This window comes from Pseudopipra pipra, chromosome Z, assembly GCF_036250125.1.
Source record: "Pseudopipra pipra isolate bDixPip1 chromosome Z, bDixPip1.hap1, whole genome shotgun sequence".
NCBI lineage: Eukaryota > Metazoa > Chordata > Aves > Passeriformes > Pipridae > Pseudopipra > Pseudopipra pipra.
Genome location: NC_087581.1, coordinates 71,960,667 through 71,983,027, shown reverse-complemented (window position 1 = coordinate 71,983,027; position 22,361 = coordinate 71,960,667). Strand labels below are relative to the sequence as shown.

The window sequence follows — 22,361 nt, the reverse complement described above, 5'->3', positions numbered from 1 at the left end:
GTCTCTGATTTAGCAGAAGGGTACTGCTAAAGCAGGTGGGGTGGAGAGCAGCTCTGCACCACACATACTACAGTCTGACACTGGAGCCTCTCTGAGGGGGGACACATGATGTTGTAACATATCCATCGCAAAGATCTGGAATAACTCCATACCCCCCATTCCCCATAAGTTTTCTAGGTGTTTCACCAGTTATTTTCACACAATATTAGTGTGTTTAGTGCAAGTATTATTTATTTATGAGGTAGTGCTCTCAAGTCTGGACATCTCTGCACATGGACACAGCAGATTCTTCAGGTATCTAAAATCATTAAAGATGATAAAATGTGGAACCTACTAAATTAGTTGTGTTGATGGTAAGGTGGGCAGCTCAGGGTTTGCAGAACTGGCTTTTTGGAGTTTTTTTGAGCTACTCTGTTCTTCTCTATGACACTATAAATAATAAATAGATTCTCAGGTATATTACACAATACTTTGTATCTTGCATTAAGACCTAGTGATGCTTTCTGCATTACAAGCAGGAATGTCTTTTGTACCTATTATTTCAGACTGTAATTTACAATTCTTATAGTTTATTTTTTGAGAATGTGAACTGTATCTTAGATTTTGAAGACAGTCAACAAGAAGGTCCCTGTCCCTGACTGACTGCTGCTAAAGAAATGCAACCTTGAATAAAACCTCACTGAGAAAGAGAATTACAGTAAGCTGGCTGAAAGCTCACTATTTGATAAAGAACGTGATTCTGCCAGGAAGAATTAGGCATGTACTGAGAAGACCTAACAGCTGCCTCATCAGATGACTTAATCAGAGGACTGCTTAGTTCTTGCATGGTGATTGGGTGTAGGTAAGATTTAGCTGTTGCCTAGAAGCTCGTGCAGCCAAGTAAAGCAAGTGTTTGATTTAAGAGATGAAGAGAATCAAAGTGATATTTGGATATGAACTAGAGGCAAGACCTCTTCCAAGTCTGAGAACCAAACTGTTGCTTCTTATTGCTACACAATCTCTTTGTGACTCTGTCAAAGGCAATCTTTTTATCGGGCTGCATTTATATTTTCTCGGAGAAAAAAAAAATCTGACTTAAACCATGAATAATTTGTGTTTCTCAAAGGAAAAACAGATGTCAAACAGGTATTTCTAACTTACCTCTCCGATTAACAGGATCCTTAGCTACATATGCAATATAGTCAGTTGTATCCTGTCAAAAAATTAAGATATCTACAATGAATGCAAAAAAATATTTGCACTGATCATAGCAAAAGATCACAGTCCAGAGTATGTATATTCCTGTGGGTAGAGCCTCAAATGACATGTTTTGCTCTACAGTTGTATACTACTTAAACCCCATATAAATGTTTATGGGTTTTGGTACTGATTGCACCACTTTCTCCAGAATGTGATCTATTCCAGCAGAATTTAAAAATCTCTTCTAAGGCCTTTGAGAATCAATTAAACAAACTCAGTAGGATTTGGATCAAGCCTCATTTAGGAGGGAGTAGAATTACAAGTCCTTATTTTTTAACTGCCCAGAGATTTTGGTTCAGAACATAAACAATCAACCAGTTCTGTGGCAGAAAGAGTGGGAGTAACATCCCTGCTCCCCAGAAATACTGAGCAATGGCATTTATTCGTGTGTGAAAGCAGGTGTGTTTACTGACTACTACGCCATATGGCACAGAGGTGGTCAGCCCCTGCTTGGCTGTGACAAGTAGAATCCCAGGACGCTCTCCCCTAGCCCGTGGGCTGCTCCTTGCCACACTTGTTGCCACATGCCAGGTGTATTTTCGGGCAAGAGTAGGCAGACATTTCCCTCAAGGATTTTTTGCTTGCTCTCCTGCCACAAGCGGCGCAGACTTGTGTCGTTGTGCAGATGGAACAGAAGGGGTAGTGTTTCTGGGAAACATTTAGGCCACACAGCCTTGATGCAGTCATGAAGTCCTGGTTAGATCTGGTGTTTCCTGACATGCCTGGCTAGTCAGGTGTAGCTAAACCTGAGGGATACACAGGATACACTACAGCTGGCAGTATAACTCTGTCCACTGATCCCAGATCATTGGCAATTATGCCAAGATCTAATGCCATAGCAAACGTGAACCTTCAGTTAAAAGACAGACTTCTTCAGCTTAGCTTTCTCTAGTGCAAACACACACCACAACCACCCACCCACCCAAAACAAATCACTGTGCTGCATGTCTATACAATTTCCATCCTAAGGAGAGAGCAAGGGTAATGATGAAGCAAATTCATGGTTCTGGTAACAGACGTGTAGCCATATCACTAAACAGACTATTGGAAGACACTCAGGCACAGCAGCAATGAGGTTGGCCTATAAAAAAAAGCAGAGTAGAATGGCCCTAATATTTTGTCCAGTAATTTCCGATGAATCCTGTGATGCAGTGCCTGGGCAACGACTAAAATGGAAATAAAGGTGCATATCAACAAGTAAGGGGACAAGAAAAGTGACTATGTCTATAGTAACAGATAAAACAGAGCCAAGATAAAGGCCTGAGAGTTGTTTCACTGTCGTCCATACTGTTTTATTGTTGCTACTCTCCCATGCCCCTCTGTGCTGGTTTCTCACGCCATGCTCTGAAACTCTCTGAGGGACCAGCATGTGCTGGGCATCGATCCCAAGAGGCCACTATGAGGGAAGAGGGTGAATGTTTGGATGCAAATTTCACTGTGCTATTTAGTTGCAGGGCCAGAAGGGCCAGAAAATGGGCCACAGATCAATTTATTTACTGGTTCAGGCACAGCTAATGGATACATTAATGGCTGAGTAAATCATAGATCTATCTCACAGCTAGTGTGGACGTGACAGTCTGGAACTACCAACTCGTTATTACCTCTAAAGTTCAGATTGAAGTTGACTATGACAAATCATTAAGGACTTAATGTGGGCACATTCCACAGTGGGTAATTTAGAAGATTCCCATCCAAAAACTACACAAAGATGGGCTGATGCAGCAAAGTGGTCCTTGACATTTAAGGACTGAAAACAAGTATGAATGAGCCGTAATTACCACCCCTAAGAAACTGCATCGTGGTGGTAAAATTTGGAGGTGTGGCTGAAACTGAAAAACTACTGCCTTCAGGGACCTCTGACAGACCTGCCTTATTAGACCTTATGAAAACCTCCACTCTGGCATTTCAGCGGATATCTCCAAAAACAGATGTCTTGTCTAGCAGCCTGGAAACAACCGCCTGAAATTACTATGGATGAAAATTGTTTGCTGTATCATAAGGAGGGGCTGAAGAGAGCTAAAGCAGATCCAGAACACAGTCTTGGAAGTGAACTAAAAATTGTTCTGAAATGGTGTGTAAAGGATTTGGTGGGGACGTTTTTAAGCTGCCATGTACTGATATAGCCAGAAACTGACTCATTGCAAATGGGAATATTGCAAATATATATATATATGGTATTCAAGCTGTTCTCCAAGACTGTGGAACACTTCTCCTGTGGTTACATTTTGAATAATACAAGATAATTAACAGTAAGGGAGTGGGTGGAAAGTGGTGAAGATAATTTCTGTCATGAATGTGAGGCAGATATCCAGAGTATAAAGGTGGATGGGGTAGAGAAGTGAGGGTAGTCTCACTTCCTAATAAACCAAACTCCAAAATTCAAACTAAGGGAAGTACTTCATGAAAAAATATGGGCTCAGATCTAGGTTCCTAGTTCACTATGACCTTTCTCTATCCAGTTCAAATTTCATATAAGGAGATGAGCTTATGGGCTGGAGCCCAGCTGTGGTTGGGAGACACAGTTTGGTGGCAGCAGTCCTCCATCAAGTGGAAATCACTAAGGGCTGATGAAAGTTGTGTCTAGATGGCCCTCTCACAAGTAAATAAAGCTGTGACTTAAACCACATCCTTGCACCTTGTTTTCTTCTACACACTTCTTCCTTTGTTCCAGGACAAAGGAACCACCTGCTTTATGAACAAGCTTATGGTTTAAAGTCGTGCCAGATACTAGACCACTAAGATAAACTTGTGATAATGATATCATTAGATACTCATACCTACCCTCTTCCCCTCAATGTCAGAATGAATTCATGCAGTAGTAGTCTTACCAGGAAAACAACTTTACAATTTCACCATATCTTGTAGGCTCCCTTCCACCATGCAATTTTATTTCTCTGGTAGCTCGCTGACTCAGTAGCGTGATTTTTATCTCTCTAAAACATTTGGAAGAGCTTGTTTACTCCAAATCCAATCTCTTCTACTGCTGCTCCTCTCCTCTTTCCTGGTAAATCACTCTAGCAGTGGGCAGAGTGAAATGGTGTTTCCAGGACTTAGCATTTGGGATGGCAGATGGGCAGCGAAGAATCTTCTTACGGAGGCAGGGAACTGTGCTAATCACTCCTCTGCCTACTTCAGGAATTGTTCATTTACAGCATACATTGCAATCTGTTGTATTTCAAAGCTGTTGTTGATCCATATTTTGTTCCCCAAATCATTATGATATGGTGTCCTTTTCCCTTCTGTAAGTGCATTGAACTCTGCAAAGCTATACTAAGACTGAAGATTGCCTTTACATTTCCTGAGGGTAGCTAAATGAACAGAGGAAGTGGAAAGGATCTTTACCTTAACAGGGTTGAACTGCGAGAATTAACTCACAAAGCAGGCTAGAAATTGCCTTACCTGTAGCACACGACTGATAAATCATGGATGATCATACGATGGAGGAAAAGGCACTCATTCAATTAATCTAGGTTTAAAAGCTTTCAAACCTCTAAGGTAAAAGGTGAGCAATGTCAATATTTTATAATTCCCCCATTGCTTCCTGAGTGACAAATACTTTTTAAGCACATTTATTAATATACCTTCAATAGACAGCTTATAAAACTAAGGAAAAGCACAACAGGCAGGAATCTGCCCTTTGCTCCAAATGAACCAAATGTGTAAAATTGAAAGCTGAATTGGAAACTGAAAGCTTTGCAAAATGAGAAAGTAAGATCTGTGCTTCCTGAAAGCCTGTCTTCAAGCCATATGAGTGTAGCAAATACACCTGAAGGCAGTATTTAGTAGTCCTCTCAATGCACACTTAAAGACAAGAAGGAAAAAAAGGTGCTTCATTACTATAACTGCAACATAGTCTACTACTGTAAAAAGTGCAAATTAAAAACAGGATAAAAATTCATACAATCCCATATGATTGTACCACATTACTCTGAGAAACAAAGAGATGCTTATCAGTTACTACGTAAATGCTCTCAACCCCTTAATACTTTTTTGTTTCAGTCATTCAAAGAGGAGGATCTACGAATGCTTGTCAGTCATTCCCCTCAAAAAAGAGTTTGATGGCAACAATCAAGATGAATTTATGAAACAAGAAACAGGAGCTACTGTAGCTGTGTTATTTTTTTTCTTTCAGTAGGATATGCGATAAATTCTGTCCCACAGTCCTCACAAGGCAGTATCCACGTGGGGGGAAGGCTTCAAAGGAATGCTTACCGGGTCACCTCCAGACGCAAAGGAAATAGATTGCATGTGGTGGTTTGCTATGATCTGTATGGATCAGAAAGAACAAGTGTAAGTCAGATAGTTCTCTTACAGTTTACACTTTTTTTTGATTTCTTTTCTGGCTTGCATACAGGTGAAAATCCAAAATCGGGATCAAAATTATCCACAAGGAGTAAAAAGAGTAGCACAATAATATAAACAAACGGGAGGATCAATGAATCTATCCTGGTGTTCTTTAAAACTTATCAGGACACTGCAAAATTGCTAAATGTGCTCAGAACTCCAGTAAATCATACAGATCTGTCAGACAGTATCTTTGGAGAAATTTTAATCAGCAAAAACTCCCTTTCTTTATTGCAGATAACGATGAATGAAGCAAAAGGTCCTATTCATCAAAACATTTTTCTGCTGATGCCACTCTGGTGAAATCAATGAAACCATGCCAATCTGTACACCAGCTAGGGTTCCTAACATCGTTTCCAACACCCACTGTGTCATTTTATGTTTCAAACATCAACATGTTTGCAATATGCAAACAAAAATTTGACTCTAGCTGCACTGTAGCATTGTGGACAAAATCACAGGCATAATCCAGGGCATTTGAAATTCAAATTGCTTATGTACGATTTGAACTAATACAATATTTCTCTGGAAAGAGACAAATTGTCCTGAACATACAATACTAGCAGAACAGCTCTGCTATTCTGAGATTTAACTCATGAAATCTTTTAATAATGAAATCATGTAATAATCAAGAAAGAAAAGGTCATTTGAAAGAAACTTTCACTTGATATTTGAGTCACATAAGCCATGCCAGTGAATTCATCCAGGAAAGGACAGGCCTCTATTTAGTGCCTCAAAGCACGTGACAATAGAATTAGTATCTCAGTTTGGAGAGGGAACCACATAGTTTAGAAAACTGTTTTGGAAAAAAAAATTAGGTTGAAATATATTCTCTGGGATGTTTTCCCTATCCTGCATCTAAAAGACCTGAACTAGCAACTACCTTCCTTGGAAAGAAAAAAGCCTGGCACGACTTTGTCTGGATCTTGCTGCTTCATTAAGTCAGAGAGAGTTGATAACTATTTGCAGTGTTTCTTTCATGTAAAGAGCACTTCATTTTCAATAGCCCTGCTTGTCTAACAGCAGCCTCTGAAGATGTGGTTAGTTTTTAAGTGTTCACTGGTGAATTAGTGTTCCATTACTCATCAGTGAGGATATCCTTCACTTTTTCCCATAAAGAAGAAGTAATCTTAACAATAGAAATGAACTAGTGAAGATCTGTTACACATTTAATATTGTCACTACCCTGACTTGTACAAATAACCCAATCTTTTACTCCAGTATCATATAAAACAAAAATTATTTTAGATTGTCTCTAAGCTAATTTTTCCAAGTTTTAAGAAAACTGAAAAGTGCTTGAAGCCATTAGTTCAAGCCAGGGGTTTTTTTTAAAGAAATATACTAAACAAACCATCTTCCACCCAGCCCTGCCTAACATATTCACTGAATTGCTGCTGCAGCACATGCAATTGCTTTCCTTCTACCCTCAGGGCCAACAACTCTGTCTTGTCTTTTTTCTTTTTTTCCAGCTCCCCTGGGAAAAAGAGGCTATTACAGAAGTTCACAGCCTTCTTCCTGTGTGGGGCCTCAAAGGGCAAAGCTGCTGGGCCATTCTTATTTGCAAATCAAATGCTTGGCACAAACAAGAAACAGGAGAGACCATAGCCACACTAGGGATCTCTGAGAAACCAGACGTTTCCCAGGCCAGCAGCACCCAGAAAAGTCTATCTCAAAAAGAATTATGTGAGAGAAAGATGAAGAGTTTTGTCAACTCAGAGAAAAGGCAAAACATCTGGGGGATGACTCTGCTCTGCAATAAATCAGTTTAACTACAGTTCTGCCCTGGCACTGGCTGAAGACAAGGCGACTTTCAGGGCTTGGCATTTTCTTACTAATTAACATCAAGTTCCTGTGTTTCTGATTGGGGGCAACTGTCCCTGTGAGAGGCACTGCTGTGTATATTCCATAGTAAGGCTACAAACTGCTGCATCCAGCCACAGCACTGCTCCCAGTGCCTCAGTGCTCACTGCAGGAGATTTGGATGTTTTCTAAGCAAGGATGACGATAAATAAACGAGAACATGATGATAGTAATAATCAGCAAGGTTTTTTAATGGACAGTGTACATGTTCTTTCTCATTCTTTAATCCTGATGCCCTGAAGGATGATAGGAACTTTATTGTTTTCCTCTCTGGCTGTATCTGGGCAGAAAGTCGTTGTGCCCTAGCAGAATATGTGGCTCACAGCAAATAGCACAGCAGTGACTACGCATGTCCATCTGCTTTCTCTTTGTATACCCTGAGCAAGGATTTTTCTCATCTCATACATCATTCACAAACCACTGCAGTGATTCCCCAAAGTGCGTCTGTACCTTCAGCACAGTGAAGAAGAAGGAATAAGCTACTTGAAAAAAGGCTGCCTTGTCTCTCTGAAAGACTGGCCTTTCACTGCACTGCAAAATGCCCGAGGCTGTATTTTTAGCAGTGCCTCAGGAACGGTTTGCCCTTTCAGACATTAAATGGAAAGAAAACAGTGAAATTGGGGATGTACATTCAGTCCTTTAGTTGGTTACTCCAAGCACATCCCTTTTACCACCCTGAAAGTTTGTAATTGTACCCAATAAGAACCACCATGACCAGAAAATGACATTTCATGTCATAGGTCTTATAAGAGCAAAACCAATCTACCAGAAACAGGGCAAGAAGGAAGTAATTCATGAAGGCTGTGTTGAATACTGGAATAAGTTGACTTCTACTATGATTCATATTTCGTTTTTATTAATTTTATAGACATTATTGAGGAATAATAACTTTGAGCAACTGAGTATTTGACAGACAGCAGCAAACTGTTCATCAAAAGCCTTACAAATTAGTACAGAAGTTGCACTCACCTGTTTCGTATCAGGATTCATTAGATTTAAGCTGGTGGTGGAGATATTCAACATTATGCTCGTTCCTGCAAACTGAAGGTTGCTCTTTCCCAAGATGCTAGAAAGGACTTTGCTTGGTGGCTGTGAGGAGGGGGGGAAAAAAAGCAGATTTTTGTTCTCTGTTTATTTGGGATGACCTTCATTGTATGCAGGGTTAGCGGTGATCTGAAAGGCTTCTAAAAGGTTTATGACTTTCAAAGAGCATTTACTCACAACAGCTGCTTCCCCCTGGAAATGATTTCCCATTTATGCTACTACTGCTCCTACTAATGATAGTAGCTAGGCAGGTAGTCATCTACTCTTGACCTAACAAAACAAGAATATATGATATAAAAGAAGACCTGATAGAAAATAGGGGGTTTGTAAGACAGCAAAGTCTCACCTTCACTAAGGAACCAAGTAAGCAGACTAAGATAAATGCCTTCAGTCAGTATCTTAAAATGATAATGTTCTTATTCTGTAAAAACAGCTTCAACTCTTGAAAAGAAATCTGTTCTCTGCATCCACTGACTTCTCTACCTACTCTCCACATGGAAAGTGGGACTCCAGGGATACCGATGGGATGCTTACAAAATGGGATACAGAGTGTTTAAGACCTTTAAAGATCTCCTCCAACCCAAACCATTCTAAGATTTTGCTTGTGGACTTCTCAGCAGCAGGCAAAAGCCCAGACATAGGCTAAACAAAATCTCAGTATGCTGCGGTACCACATGCAGGTAAAGATTACTCCTAACTCAGAGAATAAGTACAAAGTGTTGGAATGTAATAAAGGGGATGTGACAATACTGATAACATTTGCAGGCATTTCACTAGCCCTCAGGAGGTTTTGTAGCAAGTCAGTAAGTTATGTTGACAAAGCAAAATTCAAAAACTTCTCGTCTTTGACAGCTTTGGGGAACCACAAATCTGTGTGAGAGCAGCCTCATTCAGGTAAACCACAGCCTGTACAAAGTCAGGGTGCCCAGCAGTAACAGACCAAGTCCTTCTACTTGCTGAATTTCCACTTGTGAATATTTATGCTGGTTATTAAGATATAAAAGCAAAGCTGTGACTGGAGGCAGCGTTCTTTTGCCACTGTATTTGCATTTGTCCTAAGCTGCCTGCAAGCTTGGAAAGTTCTGTTCATAGCAGGATGGACACACCTGTGCTTCTGTAGACCTTAAAAGTTTACATACATTTAGTTTTAGCTTCTTTTCCTTCTGTTTAACTGACTAAAAATACACTACCTGCGTACTGCTCCCATGTGACGTTTGTGCTGCACTATTTCAGCATTGTCACATTGCAGAGCTAGTACTTCATTAACTTCTGAATAAAACAATCTCCTTTGAACATTCTTGTATATCTCTTCTTTCCTTAATCCTTCATGATTCCCAGGTCGTGCCTAAAGATCACGTGCCCACAGTGCAGTTAAAATGAGAAAACATGCCCTCAGGAACTACATGTCACCTTAACCAATTTGATAAGCCACCAGTGGCAAAAACATGATGAACATACAGACCAGCAAAAGAGACCTGTATTTGATGTTTAGCTAAAGTTCTGTTGCTATTCCTTTTCAATAACTGGTGAGCAGCATTGCCTCTAAAACCCGTAACAGAGCAAGCTGTCTCACTAGGCAGGTGGAACTCCCTTTATCTCACTTTTCCAATTATACTTTGTGTCATTTTGCTTTCCAAGGGAAAAAAAAAAAAGATACTTTTGTCTTTATTTTCAGTATTAAAACAAAAAGCCAGAGAACCAAGAGATGCCAGTGTGATAGATGTGGTGGTGGGGAAACCACAACCCTAATTTCTGAGGCAATTTCCAATTGTGCCGTGACATGTGTTGTCACATATGCCTGATTTTACCAGAGGAAGATCCTCCATTGCAAACAAGTGGCATTTCATCCCATCCCTTTCTACTGAGACACTGCCTAGATGGTGCAGCAGGTGGGAAAGTGGACAGACCTTTTTGTTCACCCCACCACTCTCCTCCTATGCCCAAGATCTCACACACGGGCTATAATTAACTGCTTTCTATGCTTCTTCCCTCAGGGTCAGCAATATATCCCAGCTTTGCCAGCAGGCCTCTGGAAGAGCAGGCAGAGCAAGACTGTGGAGAGCCACCAGTGCATGAGCTGAGCCAAGGCTTCCTCCGCTCCCTGTCTGAAGATTCTAACTCCTACCACACAAATAAAAATAAAAGCATGACAATAACCCTGTCAGGGACACACTGGGCTCACCATAAGTGCTGGCCACTGAGCATCAGCCACATGGAAAGAGCATGGAGAGAAAAGGATCACCTGATATGTTCTCTCCATCCCTGGGAATCAGTGATTAAATGATTAAATGATTAAACTCATTAAATGTCACCAGTAGAGCTATGCTCAAAGAACTGACCTAATCACTTTCAGAACTATGTATGTTTTTGGCTTCTGCTCTACCTTCCAGCACCTTTTTCCATGATTTACTCATGCATTGTGTTAAAAGCCATCCCTTTTGTTTGTTTTAACTCTCCCACATGTGACCTACAAAAAAAAAATAAATAAAGTAGAAGGAGGGGGTTTCTACAGAAGCCATATAAAGGCACAGTCTTCGTCCTAGATGTATTCATGCTTCCAGATGCCTAAAAAAGCAGATCCCTACGAAAAGGGCAAGCGACAACACACCGTGGGTGAAAACAGCCAACACTTTACCTGATTAATGATCTGCAATTCTCAAAGCTGCTTTAAAGTCACCTGCCTGCTGTGCCCGGTCTCCTCTGTGCTGAACTAAGAAAATAGAGTCAACTGCACTACAAGAAAAGAAAAATACCTTTCGTTTCTTGAAGGCTCCTTTGGCACCAGGCACGGCTTCACAAACACGACTGATTGCTTCCCTGAAGAGACAGAAAATAGCTTTATGGCAAATTAATGTGTGGATTTCTTCATTACGCTTCAAATGCACTGGAGAGAACAGCTTCAGACCATATTTCTGCTTACAAGTGAGGATAGTTAGCAGGTCAGTCAGCTTTCTCCTCAAAAAGAAAATGTTTTCTCGTACTATTAAAAAGAGATTTTTCTCACTGTAAATAGAAATATTAGCCTTAATGCCTTCTTCCAAGTCTCATTTTTGTACACTGCTTAACACCTTTTTTTTTAAAAAAAAATGTTTCTTGTAATGTAAGAGTTAGAAAGGATCATTTTTGTCACTACTATACTATGCATTTTTCCAGTCAGAGCAAAACCACCAGGCTTTAGATAGCACTAGAACCCTAAAACATCCCTGGTAATATGCATGTTGTATATAATACATGTACAAAATTTTAACTGATATCTGTTCAGTACAATCTGAATAATTTATTAGTGGCCTTATTTTTACATTGTAAGCAAGATTAATGCCACCAACATTTTGCTTCAGTTTTGTAATATTGCTTCATTCACCCCATTGCACCTGGGTTGACTGAAAGAAATGCATGTTCAGAAATGATTTGAAGCTACACCCTCTCATAGAAGAGTAACTGCATACCACAAAAACTCTTGAAATCATACTGCCACAAACAAATCTTCTAGTTCCTTTCATGATTTACCAGCTTATTTTCTGAATAGTCAGTCTGGTCAAGGTTTAGAATTTGCTCCCGTGCAAAGTCTCCCGTGTAGAGACTTTCCTCTGACCATGACAAACAAAGCTATAATAGGCCTGTCCCACTGATACTGCAGAAGAATTCCTCATTTCACAGGAACAAGCAAAGGTGATTCCAAACCTTGTTAAACAACTATTTTTAATATGTGTTGAGACTAACAGGACATTATATTTAGAGCCCAGACCATGCAAATAACAATACCTTATGCAACAAGCAAATAGAAAACAACAGAATGGGAGACAATGAACTACAAGCTAAAGAACAGTCAAAATAACCAAAACCTTGAAACATCACCTGGATAAAAACATAAAATATGTTAACTTTGTGCCATATGCAGTGTGTTTCAACTATGCATTGGGTGATGGCACAGGATCAACAAATGAATCAGGAGAGAAATTCATATACTTATCAGTATTCAACGTATAATGGCTCAGGAAATGTCACAGATTATATCTGGTTGCAATCAGTAAGTGCTATATAGTCATGCCTTGGGTGCTTTTACCTAGGGCCCAATCCAAAGTTTGAATCATCTGAAAGAATCACATGAATTTATTACATTTTGGGAGGTGGGTGGTTGTGAGAGTGAACAGGGCTCAAAGCAGGTCTACAGTCCTGCCATTCTGAAAATGTGTGAGATTTATAGCAAGAATGGTCAAAAAAGCTTTCAGGCGTACAATCCTTTCTTCAGGTCTAGAAGAGAGCTTGTTTGTTCCACAGCTTGTTTTTCGGGGATGTTTTTCCCCCCTACCTACATCTGCTTCTCTAATAAAATTGCCTCTCACTACAAACCTCGCCTTGCATATGCACTCAGACCACTACAGCTACAACAGCATTCCATTTCACAGTTCAGTGCTTGTAGTTAGTTCCTACATTCACCACAATGTTTTTTTGATCCCAAGCAAGTGTTTTAGTTAAAGTAGTTACTAACTTTTCTTACAGAGAAAGTAAAAATCAGTTGCTTTAAAGGAGCAGCCCTGATGCATCTTAGAAGCAAAAGCACAGCAAGCATCATGCATACTGATCACCATGCTACTGAGACATAGGTTACTCCTGGAAATGTGATCAGGAGAAATGAATATTACTCTTCTCAAATGAAGAATTCACTAAAAATCTTTTTCTTTGGCTCAGGACAAACAATCAGACATCATGTTTTAGAGAGTCATCCCCTTTGGCTACTGAGCTACTTGTGGTTTCCTTACTCTTTCTTCCACAGAACCAAATCCTTTGGAGGCAATGGGGTGAGCAGTTCCAGCCAGTGACAGCCTCCAGCCCACTGCTGTCTTTAAGACTCATGCCTCTTGCTTCACCAGGTGTGTCTTAGCTTCCCTGGGATTTTGGCTCTAAGTTGCTCTCACAGAGACATCACCAACACTTCATCCTCTTTGTCTTCTCCAGTGGTCCAGCTGGTGCATTGAGACACCTGACAGGTCTTGCCTCTCACAGAACAGGTTTGTATTTCAGAGATATGAACTGTGCTTGAGGGACAAATTCGGATGTAATTTCCTTCCTTTTCCTATTTGCCTCCACCATCTTCTCTCTCTAGTGGCAACATGGAATAAAAGAGAGTTTTTCAAGCCACAGCATCTGACAAAAATTGTGTACAATCTTGTTATTTTTCTAGTACAGGGTTGGGATTTGTAGTGGTTTTACTACTACCTCTACTGTCTGCCAGCTCCTTGTAATCAGACATGAAGTGTGTTACTCAATAGATTCATCTGACTCAAAGACCTTGTCGACCAAAACTGCCACTTAGGTGTAGGAGTGGAAACGCTGAAAAGGCTTGAGCTCGGGGCAGAAATATGGCAAAGCAGCCTTAGCTACTCCTTGTACACTCTGCCATGGGAAGGCTGGGCTACATGTCCTCTCAATCAGGAACAAAGTTCTATACATTTTCCAGCTACCTGTCTTCATTTTAGTAAAATAGCTCAGTTTTACTGAACTCAGTGTTCTCAAAGGCTGTGGCCATGCTGTGGCTCTTCAGAGTTTCTGAAACTCTGTGAATACTGAATGTATTCGAGCAATTGCAGAGTTTAATTTAAGAATGCTTTTAGTGAGAATGCTGGGAACTTCAGAAAATACATTCACAGAGCAATTCTGCATAAGCAAGGTCAGGGTGCTCTGGCATCAACCCTTTGCATACCTGCAACAGAGGGCACAGTACTTTTCCTGTGTGGGAGTTTAGAAGTCTAAAAGAGGTATTTGAACAAAACAAGACAAAATAGAACAGCTGAATATCTGCCACTGCACTGATAGGCACTTTTTTCCAAGGACGACCAAGATGGTTAGAGGGACCATCTGCCCTATGAGGAAAGGCTGAGAGAATTGGCATTTTCAGATAGGAAGAGAGAAGGCTTTCAGGTGACCTAAATGCAGGCAAGAAAGATAGGGAAACTTCTTACAGACTTTTTACATGTAGTGATAGGACAAGGGGAAATAGCTTCAAACTGGAAGGGAGCAGGTTTAGATTAGATGTTAGAAAGAAATTCTATGTTGTAGGGATGGTGATGCACTGGCACAGGTTGCCCTGAAAAGCTGTGGATGTCCCATCCCTGGAAGAGTTCAAGACCAGGTTGGACGGGGCTCTGAGCAACCTGGTCCGGTGAAAGTCATGAAATGGGGGTTAGAACTAGATGATCTGTAAGGACCCTTCTAACCCCCAAAATTCAATGATTCTATGACAGTTCCCAGATCACTCCATTCAGAACATTCTAGGAGGATTGGGGCAAGGGTGCCTTTACACAGATAGCCTGGTGGAAAAGACAGCCTAAAGATTTCTTTCCAACTTGCACGGTCAGGCAGTACAGGGCAGACGTAAGCTTCTTTTTTTTCAGCAAATCAAATTTGCAAATGCCTCAGCAGCACAAAAACTTCAGCCACAAATTGGGCCCAGAAACAGATATTGCTGCTACGTTGAGAGTGCCATCACTTGACCTGTGTGTGTGGAAATGCTTGCCCAAGGCAGGCAGAAGTCCTGAACATATCTGCACGGCTAAACGTTGCACGGAGTTTGGAAAAGTTGGGTGCAACCATATTTGCTTCCTTTCCAATTAGAAAGTTATTTGACACAGACACACATCACACCTTTCTAAGCCACATCCTGTTTCATTAGTTAGGCTCAGATAAAAACCAGTGTAAAGCCAGGCTGATCTCTTGTAAAATTAGTTACTGCGCTGTCTGCAGCAGGGACCACACGCTGAGTTCCAAATCTGCCCAGAAGTATTTTCTGCTTTGCAGATGGTCATACCATGGAGTCATTTTCTTGGCACGAAACATTTTGTGTATTTTGAATATAATTTCAGCACGTAAGATTATCCAGTAAAAAAATTACCAATATGCATTTTCTGAAACTCACCTACTCTGCTTTAAAGTGACTTGACATCTGAGACAGAAAAAAGGACATTTTACATTGCCATTTTGCTCCATTAAAAAGCCTGGTAGCTTTCATAGCTTTAGTGATATTTTACTCTGCTATACAAAGTAGCTGGCTCAGGAAGCTCAAATCTGCTCCTCTGTGGAGCACCATCACATGAAAAATACTCTCCATTCTTGTGGTTTCAAATATTTTTCTGATTGTGCTGTTTTAGTTGTTGCTGTTCTTAATTAATACAATTTAATTGATTCAAAACCAGAATTCTGGAACTCATATTTCAGGGAAATGACAGGCACATACAAACAGCACAGATTTTCTCAACATATTTGGAAAAAGTAAAGCCATGCCAAATAATGAGACAAGAAAATGTGACTTGTCTTTAGTCTGAAATGTTTTGTATCACAATACTTAAAACCATCTAATATTCTCTTAAGATATTTTAGTATCCTGTAGTCCCCAATGTTACCTTTTCCACCTCCAAAGCTTAGGACTTCATGGGTTAAAAAAAACAGACATCAAAAGGTGGATTTTCTAAATGAAAGCATGACATGATCGGAAGAATTGTACAGAAGACTTACAGTTATTTCTTAACAGTACTATGTTCCTGTCAATTTTAATAACTTCTACATCATTACCAAGTATTGTACCAGTATTTCCTGAGGAGAAACAAAGTCTGTACTAAATATAAAAATAACTTGCTTCTGAAAAAGAAAAAAAAAACCAGAGACCAAAAGCACATTTTTAGAAATCTGTTTAATAATTGAAATACTGTTTGTTCTTTTGCAAAACAGGCATAACGAGCATGTGCTGTCTGAAGTAGGACAGGGGACATCCACAAGCTCTGAACACTAAACCACTATATTACTGTTTACAGAACTTTAAGTGCCAACTTGCAGATTGACCATGTCTGGAAGATGTGAGGCTGAAGAAGCAGCTAAGGAGAAACACGGGCATGGAGAGGAAGGGCAGGCTGACTCTGCCAGGAGTTCAGACTACAACGCAGGGAGCACCCCTGTGGGGAATCCCTCCCAGAAAGTGGTGCAGAGACCAAGTGGTGCCATTTGTCACACCATCCCGACCGAAGTGAAGCCTGTCTTCATGGGAAGCCTGGGAGAAAAGGTTTGTGGAGCAAGGTGGCACCAGCAGATGTGTCACACAGGCTGATGTGACATCACTGGTAGAGCAAGGAGACAACAATCTTCTCTTTCTTCTTGTCAGCTCCTCGTTTTGTTTCTTCAAATGGAGTTTTTTCACAAGCAGAAAATCTACAAGCAGAAAATGAAAGGAAGCTGGCCAGTTTAATTTTTGTTTTATTGAATAAACTTTATACAGTAAAACTGTTGACTTTGGCAACTGTTAGACATAGAGTACCACATGCCATTAGGTATTTAGCATGCAATCTATCTAATGATAGTTATCCTTATGCTCCTGCATCTTCAGTGTGAGACTTCCATTCAACTCCTAAGAGAAATCAGTGCACTTGTGAAGACTCTCTTGCTTTTACTGACAAAGGGACTTTTTATCCATTGGTATGCTCAATGAGAGCTCTGTTCTCAGCATTTATAGATGACCTAACTTTAAGGAATATTTGGGACTGTACAATTTGTACCTTCTTTTATTACATCCAAGTAAATTTCAGAAACCCAGTTTCATTCACCAGTAACAGAAAAGTCCACCTGATCTTGATGATTTCTTTAAATACAGTAGTTCTGAGCAATAGCCTTATTTAGGAAATGTAGAGTGAAACTTGTTTATCCAGCAGCACACCTTATTTAGGTATATCTCTTAACTCTGCATGCATACATAGCTTTTATGGATGTAAAGTAGGAGTGTATAAAACCTTGGCATTGAATCTACACCTACAAAACCTTTCTCATACACAGCCCTCCATCTGTCACGAATATGGTCAATGGCACCTAAAAAACTAAAAAAAGACCAATGTACTTTAAGGTTTAGATCTGTTAAGTAGCTCAATCCTTTAACTTCTTTTGTGACCTTCAGGCTTTTTTCCACTCAGCCTGGTCTCTAGTCATTTATCCTAGTACTGGTCAGAGAAATGGAGACAGAGAAATTAAAACTGTTTTCTGTTGCTGAATCAGGATCATAATAACCTCCAAACTGGGTCCAGCCTCAGGTCATTTACTGAGGTATCTTCTCTATCAAAGAGTAGTACACAGCAGATATTTCGAAGGACGACATAAAACCTTACAAAAGTAAAATGAAAACATTTAGCCTAACAAATATTTTTCTCTAACCCCTAATTGGCTTCATGTCCAAAGCAGGACTTTGGAGACAGATATCTTACAAAAGCTCTTTTTTTTTATTAGATGATTATAGTCCTACTGCTGCCCTTTTGAATAACTGCATAAGATAGATGACATTTTATAAATATGCAAGCTGTGTTTGCCAAAAAGGACTGTCCATTTGTGATTAACTGTATTCTGTGACTGGACATGTCACAGAAATGACATACAAATTCCTTAAGCCATCATTTCTTTGTGTGCTTAAGCTGCCAGGTGCAACTAGCAGACCGTGAGAGTGTCTCCAAGTTTCTAGGCAGTCATTAACTTTCTACTGCAATTTGCATTTAAAATATGCTAAGACCACTCTGCCTCAAGTCCTGCTTCTGATTCTGAGCCACTAGATTTCCGAAAACCCAGGGTATGACTATCCACATAACTGCTTCCCTGACTTTTTGGCTTTCAACTTTAGACCCTCTCCATCCCCTGAGAGGCTCTTTGTTTTCCTGCAAAGGCATGTGAGCTCAACTAATTGGTCTCAGTCCAGCTTTGTATTATCATATATTAGTCAAATTATTCCAAATACTGGGTAACATTTTCCACACTAATACTACTTTGAAAATGAAAGATTCCAGTGTTAGGCATACAAAATCCTATTTATTCTACCCCATTTCTGTGCTAATGACAGCTTAACTAGCAAATGTAAATTATTCTCTAACTATCAGCTGTCATTGCTGCACTCAGTGGTGTGCTGTATGAATTATAAGGATGCCTCCATCCACTTTTGAGAATCTTGTTTCCTGGTAAACCTAGCAGTAGTCAGCACCCCCTGCCTCCCAGAGTTTTGACTCTGAAGTAACTGTGCACATTCCTTCCTGCATACAGCTGTGCATCCAGATGGTTTATGTGTTCTGCCATCCCCTAAGCACCATCCCATAAGCACTGCCCCACAGCCAGGGTACACACAGCAGAAGGCAGAGGTGAACTGCACTCACCTTCTAAGCAAGACAGTGTGTTAAGGAGGACACAATAAAGAATTCACTGCAGATAACACATTACCTATCCACCTTCAAAAATCACAGGAGAAACATTCTTCCTTTTCAATGTCTTCCACCCTTTCTTTCAGTGATGCTTGCTGACAGTGGATTTCTGCAAAGAATACAGATATAGTTGAAACATCACATCAACTGAGCTTCATTCGTATTGCTTAGCACTGGACTCAAATCCAGCTCTAAAATATGGATTTCCACCATCTCTCCTCCAAAAGCTTGGGATATTGGCATAAAAGGATTTGCTCTAATAATATTCTTAATAAAGTTCAGGCCACAAATTTGGAGAGGAATCTCTTTCCAGTTGTTCAGCCCAACACGGCTCGTGGAGAGGGCTGGGATCAGAGTTTGGATTTGGGTCCAGCGCTGATACTAAGTGTTTCAGTCCTCTGATCTACTTGCTATTAAGACAGCATGCAACATAATGTTTTACACAGCATGGGGAGGTGAGACTTTCTGATGCTGCATGCAGCAAACTGATGGCATTGCATTAAGTGCCAGTGAACATGCACCCTTGTAGCCCAGTCTTGGACGTACAACAAAACAGTGCATGCAACATCTAATTCAAACCAGTGCATAACTCACTCATGCACACAACACAGAAGTGAGGACTCATTACACCAGAACAGCTTGAACAATAAGGATGCAAACACATTACATGAACTGCAAACACTGCACATGTTGCAAAAGAGTTTTACCTGATTTTTAATTTCATTTATTTTTTTTAATAAAAAGCCCAAAGGCACAAAGGGCCTGGCCACAGAAACTTAAGAGGGGCCCCTTTCTGTGAGGACGACGGTAGGTTTCTGATGAACTTTAACCACTTGCCACCTGTGGTTAGCCCAGAAGTCTCATCTGCTAGTCCTCCTGTTGCTCCATTATGTTGAAAATTAAATGCTTTTGGTCGTCTTACTCCCCAGGAAAGTTATCTTGACTTCACATGTGTTACCAGAATTATCACTGGATAATTAATGATGCAACACGTGGATTCAGCTGGCTTCCATTTATCACTGTGTATAACTGCTGACCCTTGTCTTGTGCATCCATTTATTTGCTCAAGAGTTCACATGATGTTACATTCATTACAGAAAACAATAAATACAATACAAGTGATTATACTACTCTGCTTCTTCTATTTCTCCTGGAGTGAGAGAATCCTGAGACTTCAAATGTGAATCATAAAGGGGAAAATCTATTATAAATTGTACATAGCTGTTCACTTTTCTCAAATCAGACACAAAATTAGGACAACAATAGCTTTGCAAGGCACTACGAAGGTTGTTAAGATCCAGTGAAGTGTAGGACATGTGGAAGTGCTTCCTCACTTGCTTTCACATGGAGATAAAGGTCTCGTTGCAAGTTTTAACAGTATAGTTTACAAAAAAGTGAAAAAGGAAAACAAACACAAGTTACAGGCTAGGTACAACAGCATTAGATGGCATGAGGTGATATTTCACGTGACTGCAATAAGGCAGGAAAGGCCACTGACCAAACTATTTACATTGGGGCTTCAATGCAGTTCCTGAAATGGAAGCCAGAGTTCTTCATTTGTCAGACTGGTCCATGCATACACACTGATGCATATGCTTTCCTAATGCTTTATAACAGCTGGAATGTTCAAAGCCATTCAAGTTATCTGGACAAGCTCTGCTCATTGATTTCTTATCTCTAATTCACCAGATAAGTGGAAATCTTAGCTCAATTTTTAAGTGATTTCTAAATGCTCGCTCAACAATTTAAGTGCCATTTACAAGCACTAATTCATTTAATCACAGAATTGTCTGTGACTGGGACTAACAGTTTGTCTAAAATAATACCCAGATATTTCAGCAGAGCCACAGACTACACATCTCACCCTCCCAGGACTGAGCCACACAAGTTTTTTATTCTAGGAGCTTATCCTACTTTGGGATTTGGCTCATCCTCAAGGCAAGCAGAGACATAAAGTGACATATGCAATAACTGGAAGACAGGAAGAAGGCAAATGGAGGATTCCTAATGACTGACTTCCTATGTTTGAGCTCAGAATAAAGGAGAAAAAGGGCAAGAAAGCAGGCAGGGACAGATGTGAGGCAGTGCTAGAAGAGGAGTAAGTGCTTTGTACGTGAAAAACACAATGCTTTGTTTATTAGGAAGAGATGCATGCAGACTTCCACACTAAATCAGGTAACTTGACTCATTTTTTTTCTAACTGTTTTTAAGTCGTATTTAGTAACATTGTATAATGCCAGAAGTCATATCAGCCCCAGACAGATCACTTTCTGCTACAACTGGTTTTGCAAGGTCTTCGCAAAATAACAGGTCAAACAGGTTAGATGCATGCAGCGGGATCAATTTGTGAAGTTCTGGGTCAGAAAGGGATCACAGCTGCTGTGACATCTGTTTCTGCGGTTGTAGGAAAACAGCACAGAGAAATTTACACACAGGAGGCTTCACTGCAGCTACGGATCCAGGTTCCTCAGCTGATGCAGCCACGGCTAACGTTACCAGATCTACAGGCCCGGGCCTCTGCAGGTCACACTGCACCAGAAGCCATCAGGCTACCAGGAGAGCTTTACTGGTGATAGCTGCGGAGAAATCAGCAATGGACATACCTAAAAATAAGTGCATGATGTAGTGGGCAGAAATGTAAGTTTCAGGTGCTTTTATTTCATCTGTAATCAAAGGGCTGCACAGACCGTTTGGGGCCAGGTGTCTTCTCAAAGAGGGAATTGGTGCATGTAATATCAGAACATCAGCCTTATTAATTCAGTACACACCTTAGGGTGTGTTAGGTTTCTTAATACACATGAGGAAGTTAATCAGCAGACGTGAATTTTAGTAATTCTTTAATAATACTTTCTTAATAAACAATAGGCTTGTATGAGAAATGCTGTATGACAAAGTATGTGAGTACCAAAAACATAAGACGTGACAAGGAGATTTCTAGAGGCAGATTAATTAATGAAATGCAGCCTAAGATGCTAGATCCTGATTCAAAAGTCACCTAAAAACTTCTGCTTTCAGAAAAGTTTTAGAATTAAATGATCAAAATTATGAGTTTTCAGTGTTTTATGATAAACAAAAACCTGTAAATGCAAAATAAAAAGCAAAACAGGAAGATATGACTTCCTCCTTGAAAAAAATATCCTGTGATATAGACATGATCAGAGGAAGATGGGACAACAAAATGACCACCATGTAGTAAAATATGCTATAACTTCAACAGAAAAAAATATTATTCAAAGTCTGTTTCACAGTAAAAGCCAAGAATAATTTTTTTTTCATATTGAAGGAACTACAAGAAAAAGATATTTTGTTTGTGTACACCATACTGCTTCAGATCACCAAATATGCTTAAGTATTAATGGCAGACTTGTGCCTTTAAGCTAGATAATAAGAAAAGTACAAAACTATTCCAATGAAGACACACAGTGAAGGAAATGGCAGAAAAATAAAGATGAGTTCGGTTCACTTTTGGTTATAGAAACCAAACCCAGTAATTATCACAACTTCCGAGTGGGAAACACAAATGGACCACCTGCATTGGAACTACAAGTCTGCTTAGACATGGAATAATTTTAAAAGTTCACTGCTGCAAATACATCAGAAACGTATATGATGACGTTTTTTAAAAGCACAGTAGTAAAATTCTCAAACGCCTCCATAGTCCAC

General features: G+C 40.0%; 1 protein-coding gene across 12 annotated transcripts in view; it reads right to left on the bottom strand.

The window, feature by feature from the left end:
• Positions 1 to 22,361, bottom strand: part of SHC3 (SHC adaptor protein 3) — a 94,247-nt gene that overhangs the window by 17,713 nt on the left and 54,173 nt on the right. For all 12 annotated transcript variants that reach the window (XM_064640993.1, XM_064640994.1, XM_064640990.1 and 9 more), the window contains 4 exons: positions 11,241 to 11,304; positions 8,413 to 8,532; positions 5,452 to 5,505; positions 1,141 to 1,192 (listed from right to left, as the gene is read on the bottom strand). In XM_064640993.1, the coding sequence (XP_064497063.1) occupies positions 1,141 to 1,192; positions 5,452 to 5,505; positions 8,413 to 8,532; positions 11,241 to 11,304 (290 nt within the window). The remainder of the gene's footprint in view (positions 1 to 1,140; positions 1,193 to 5,451; positions 5,506 to 8,412; positions 8,533 to 11,240; positions 11,305 to 22,361) is intronic.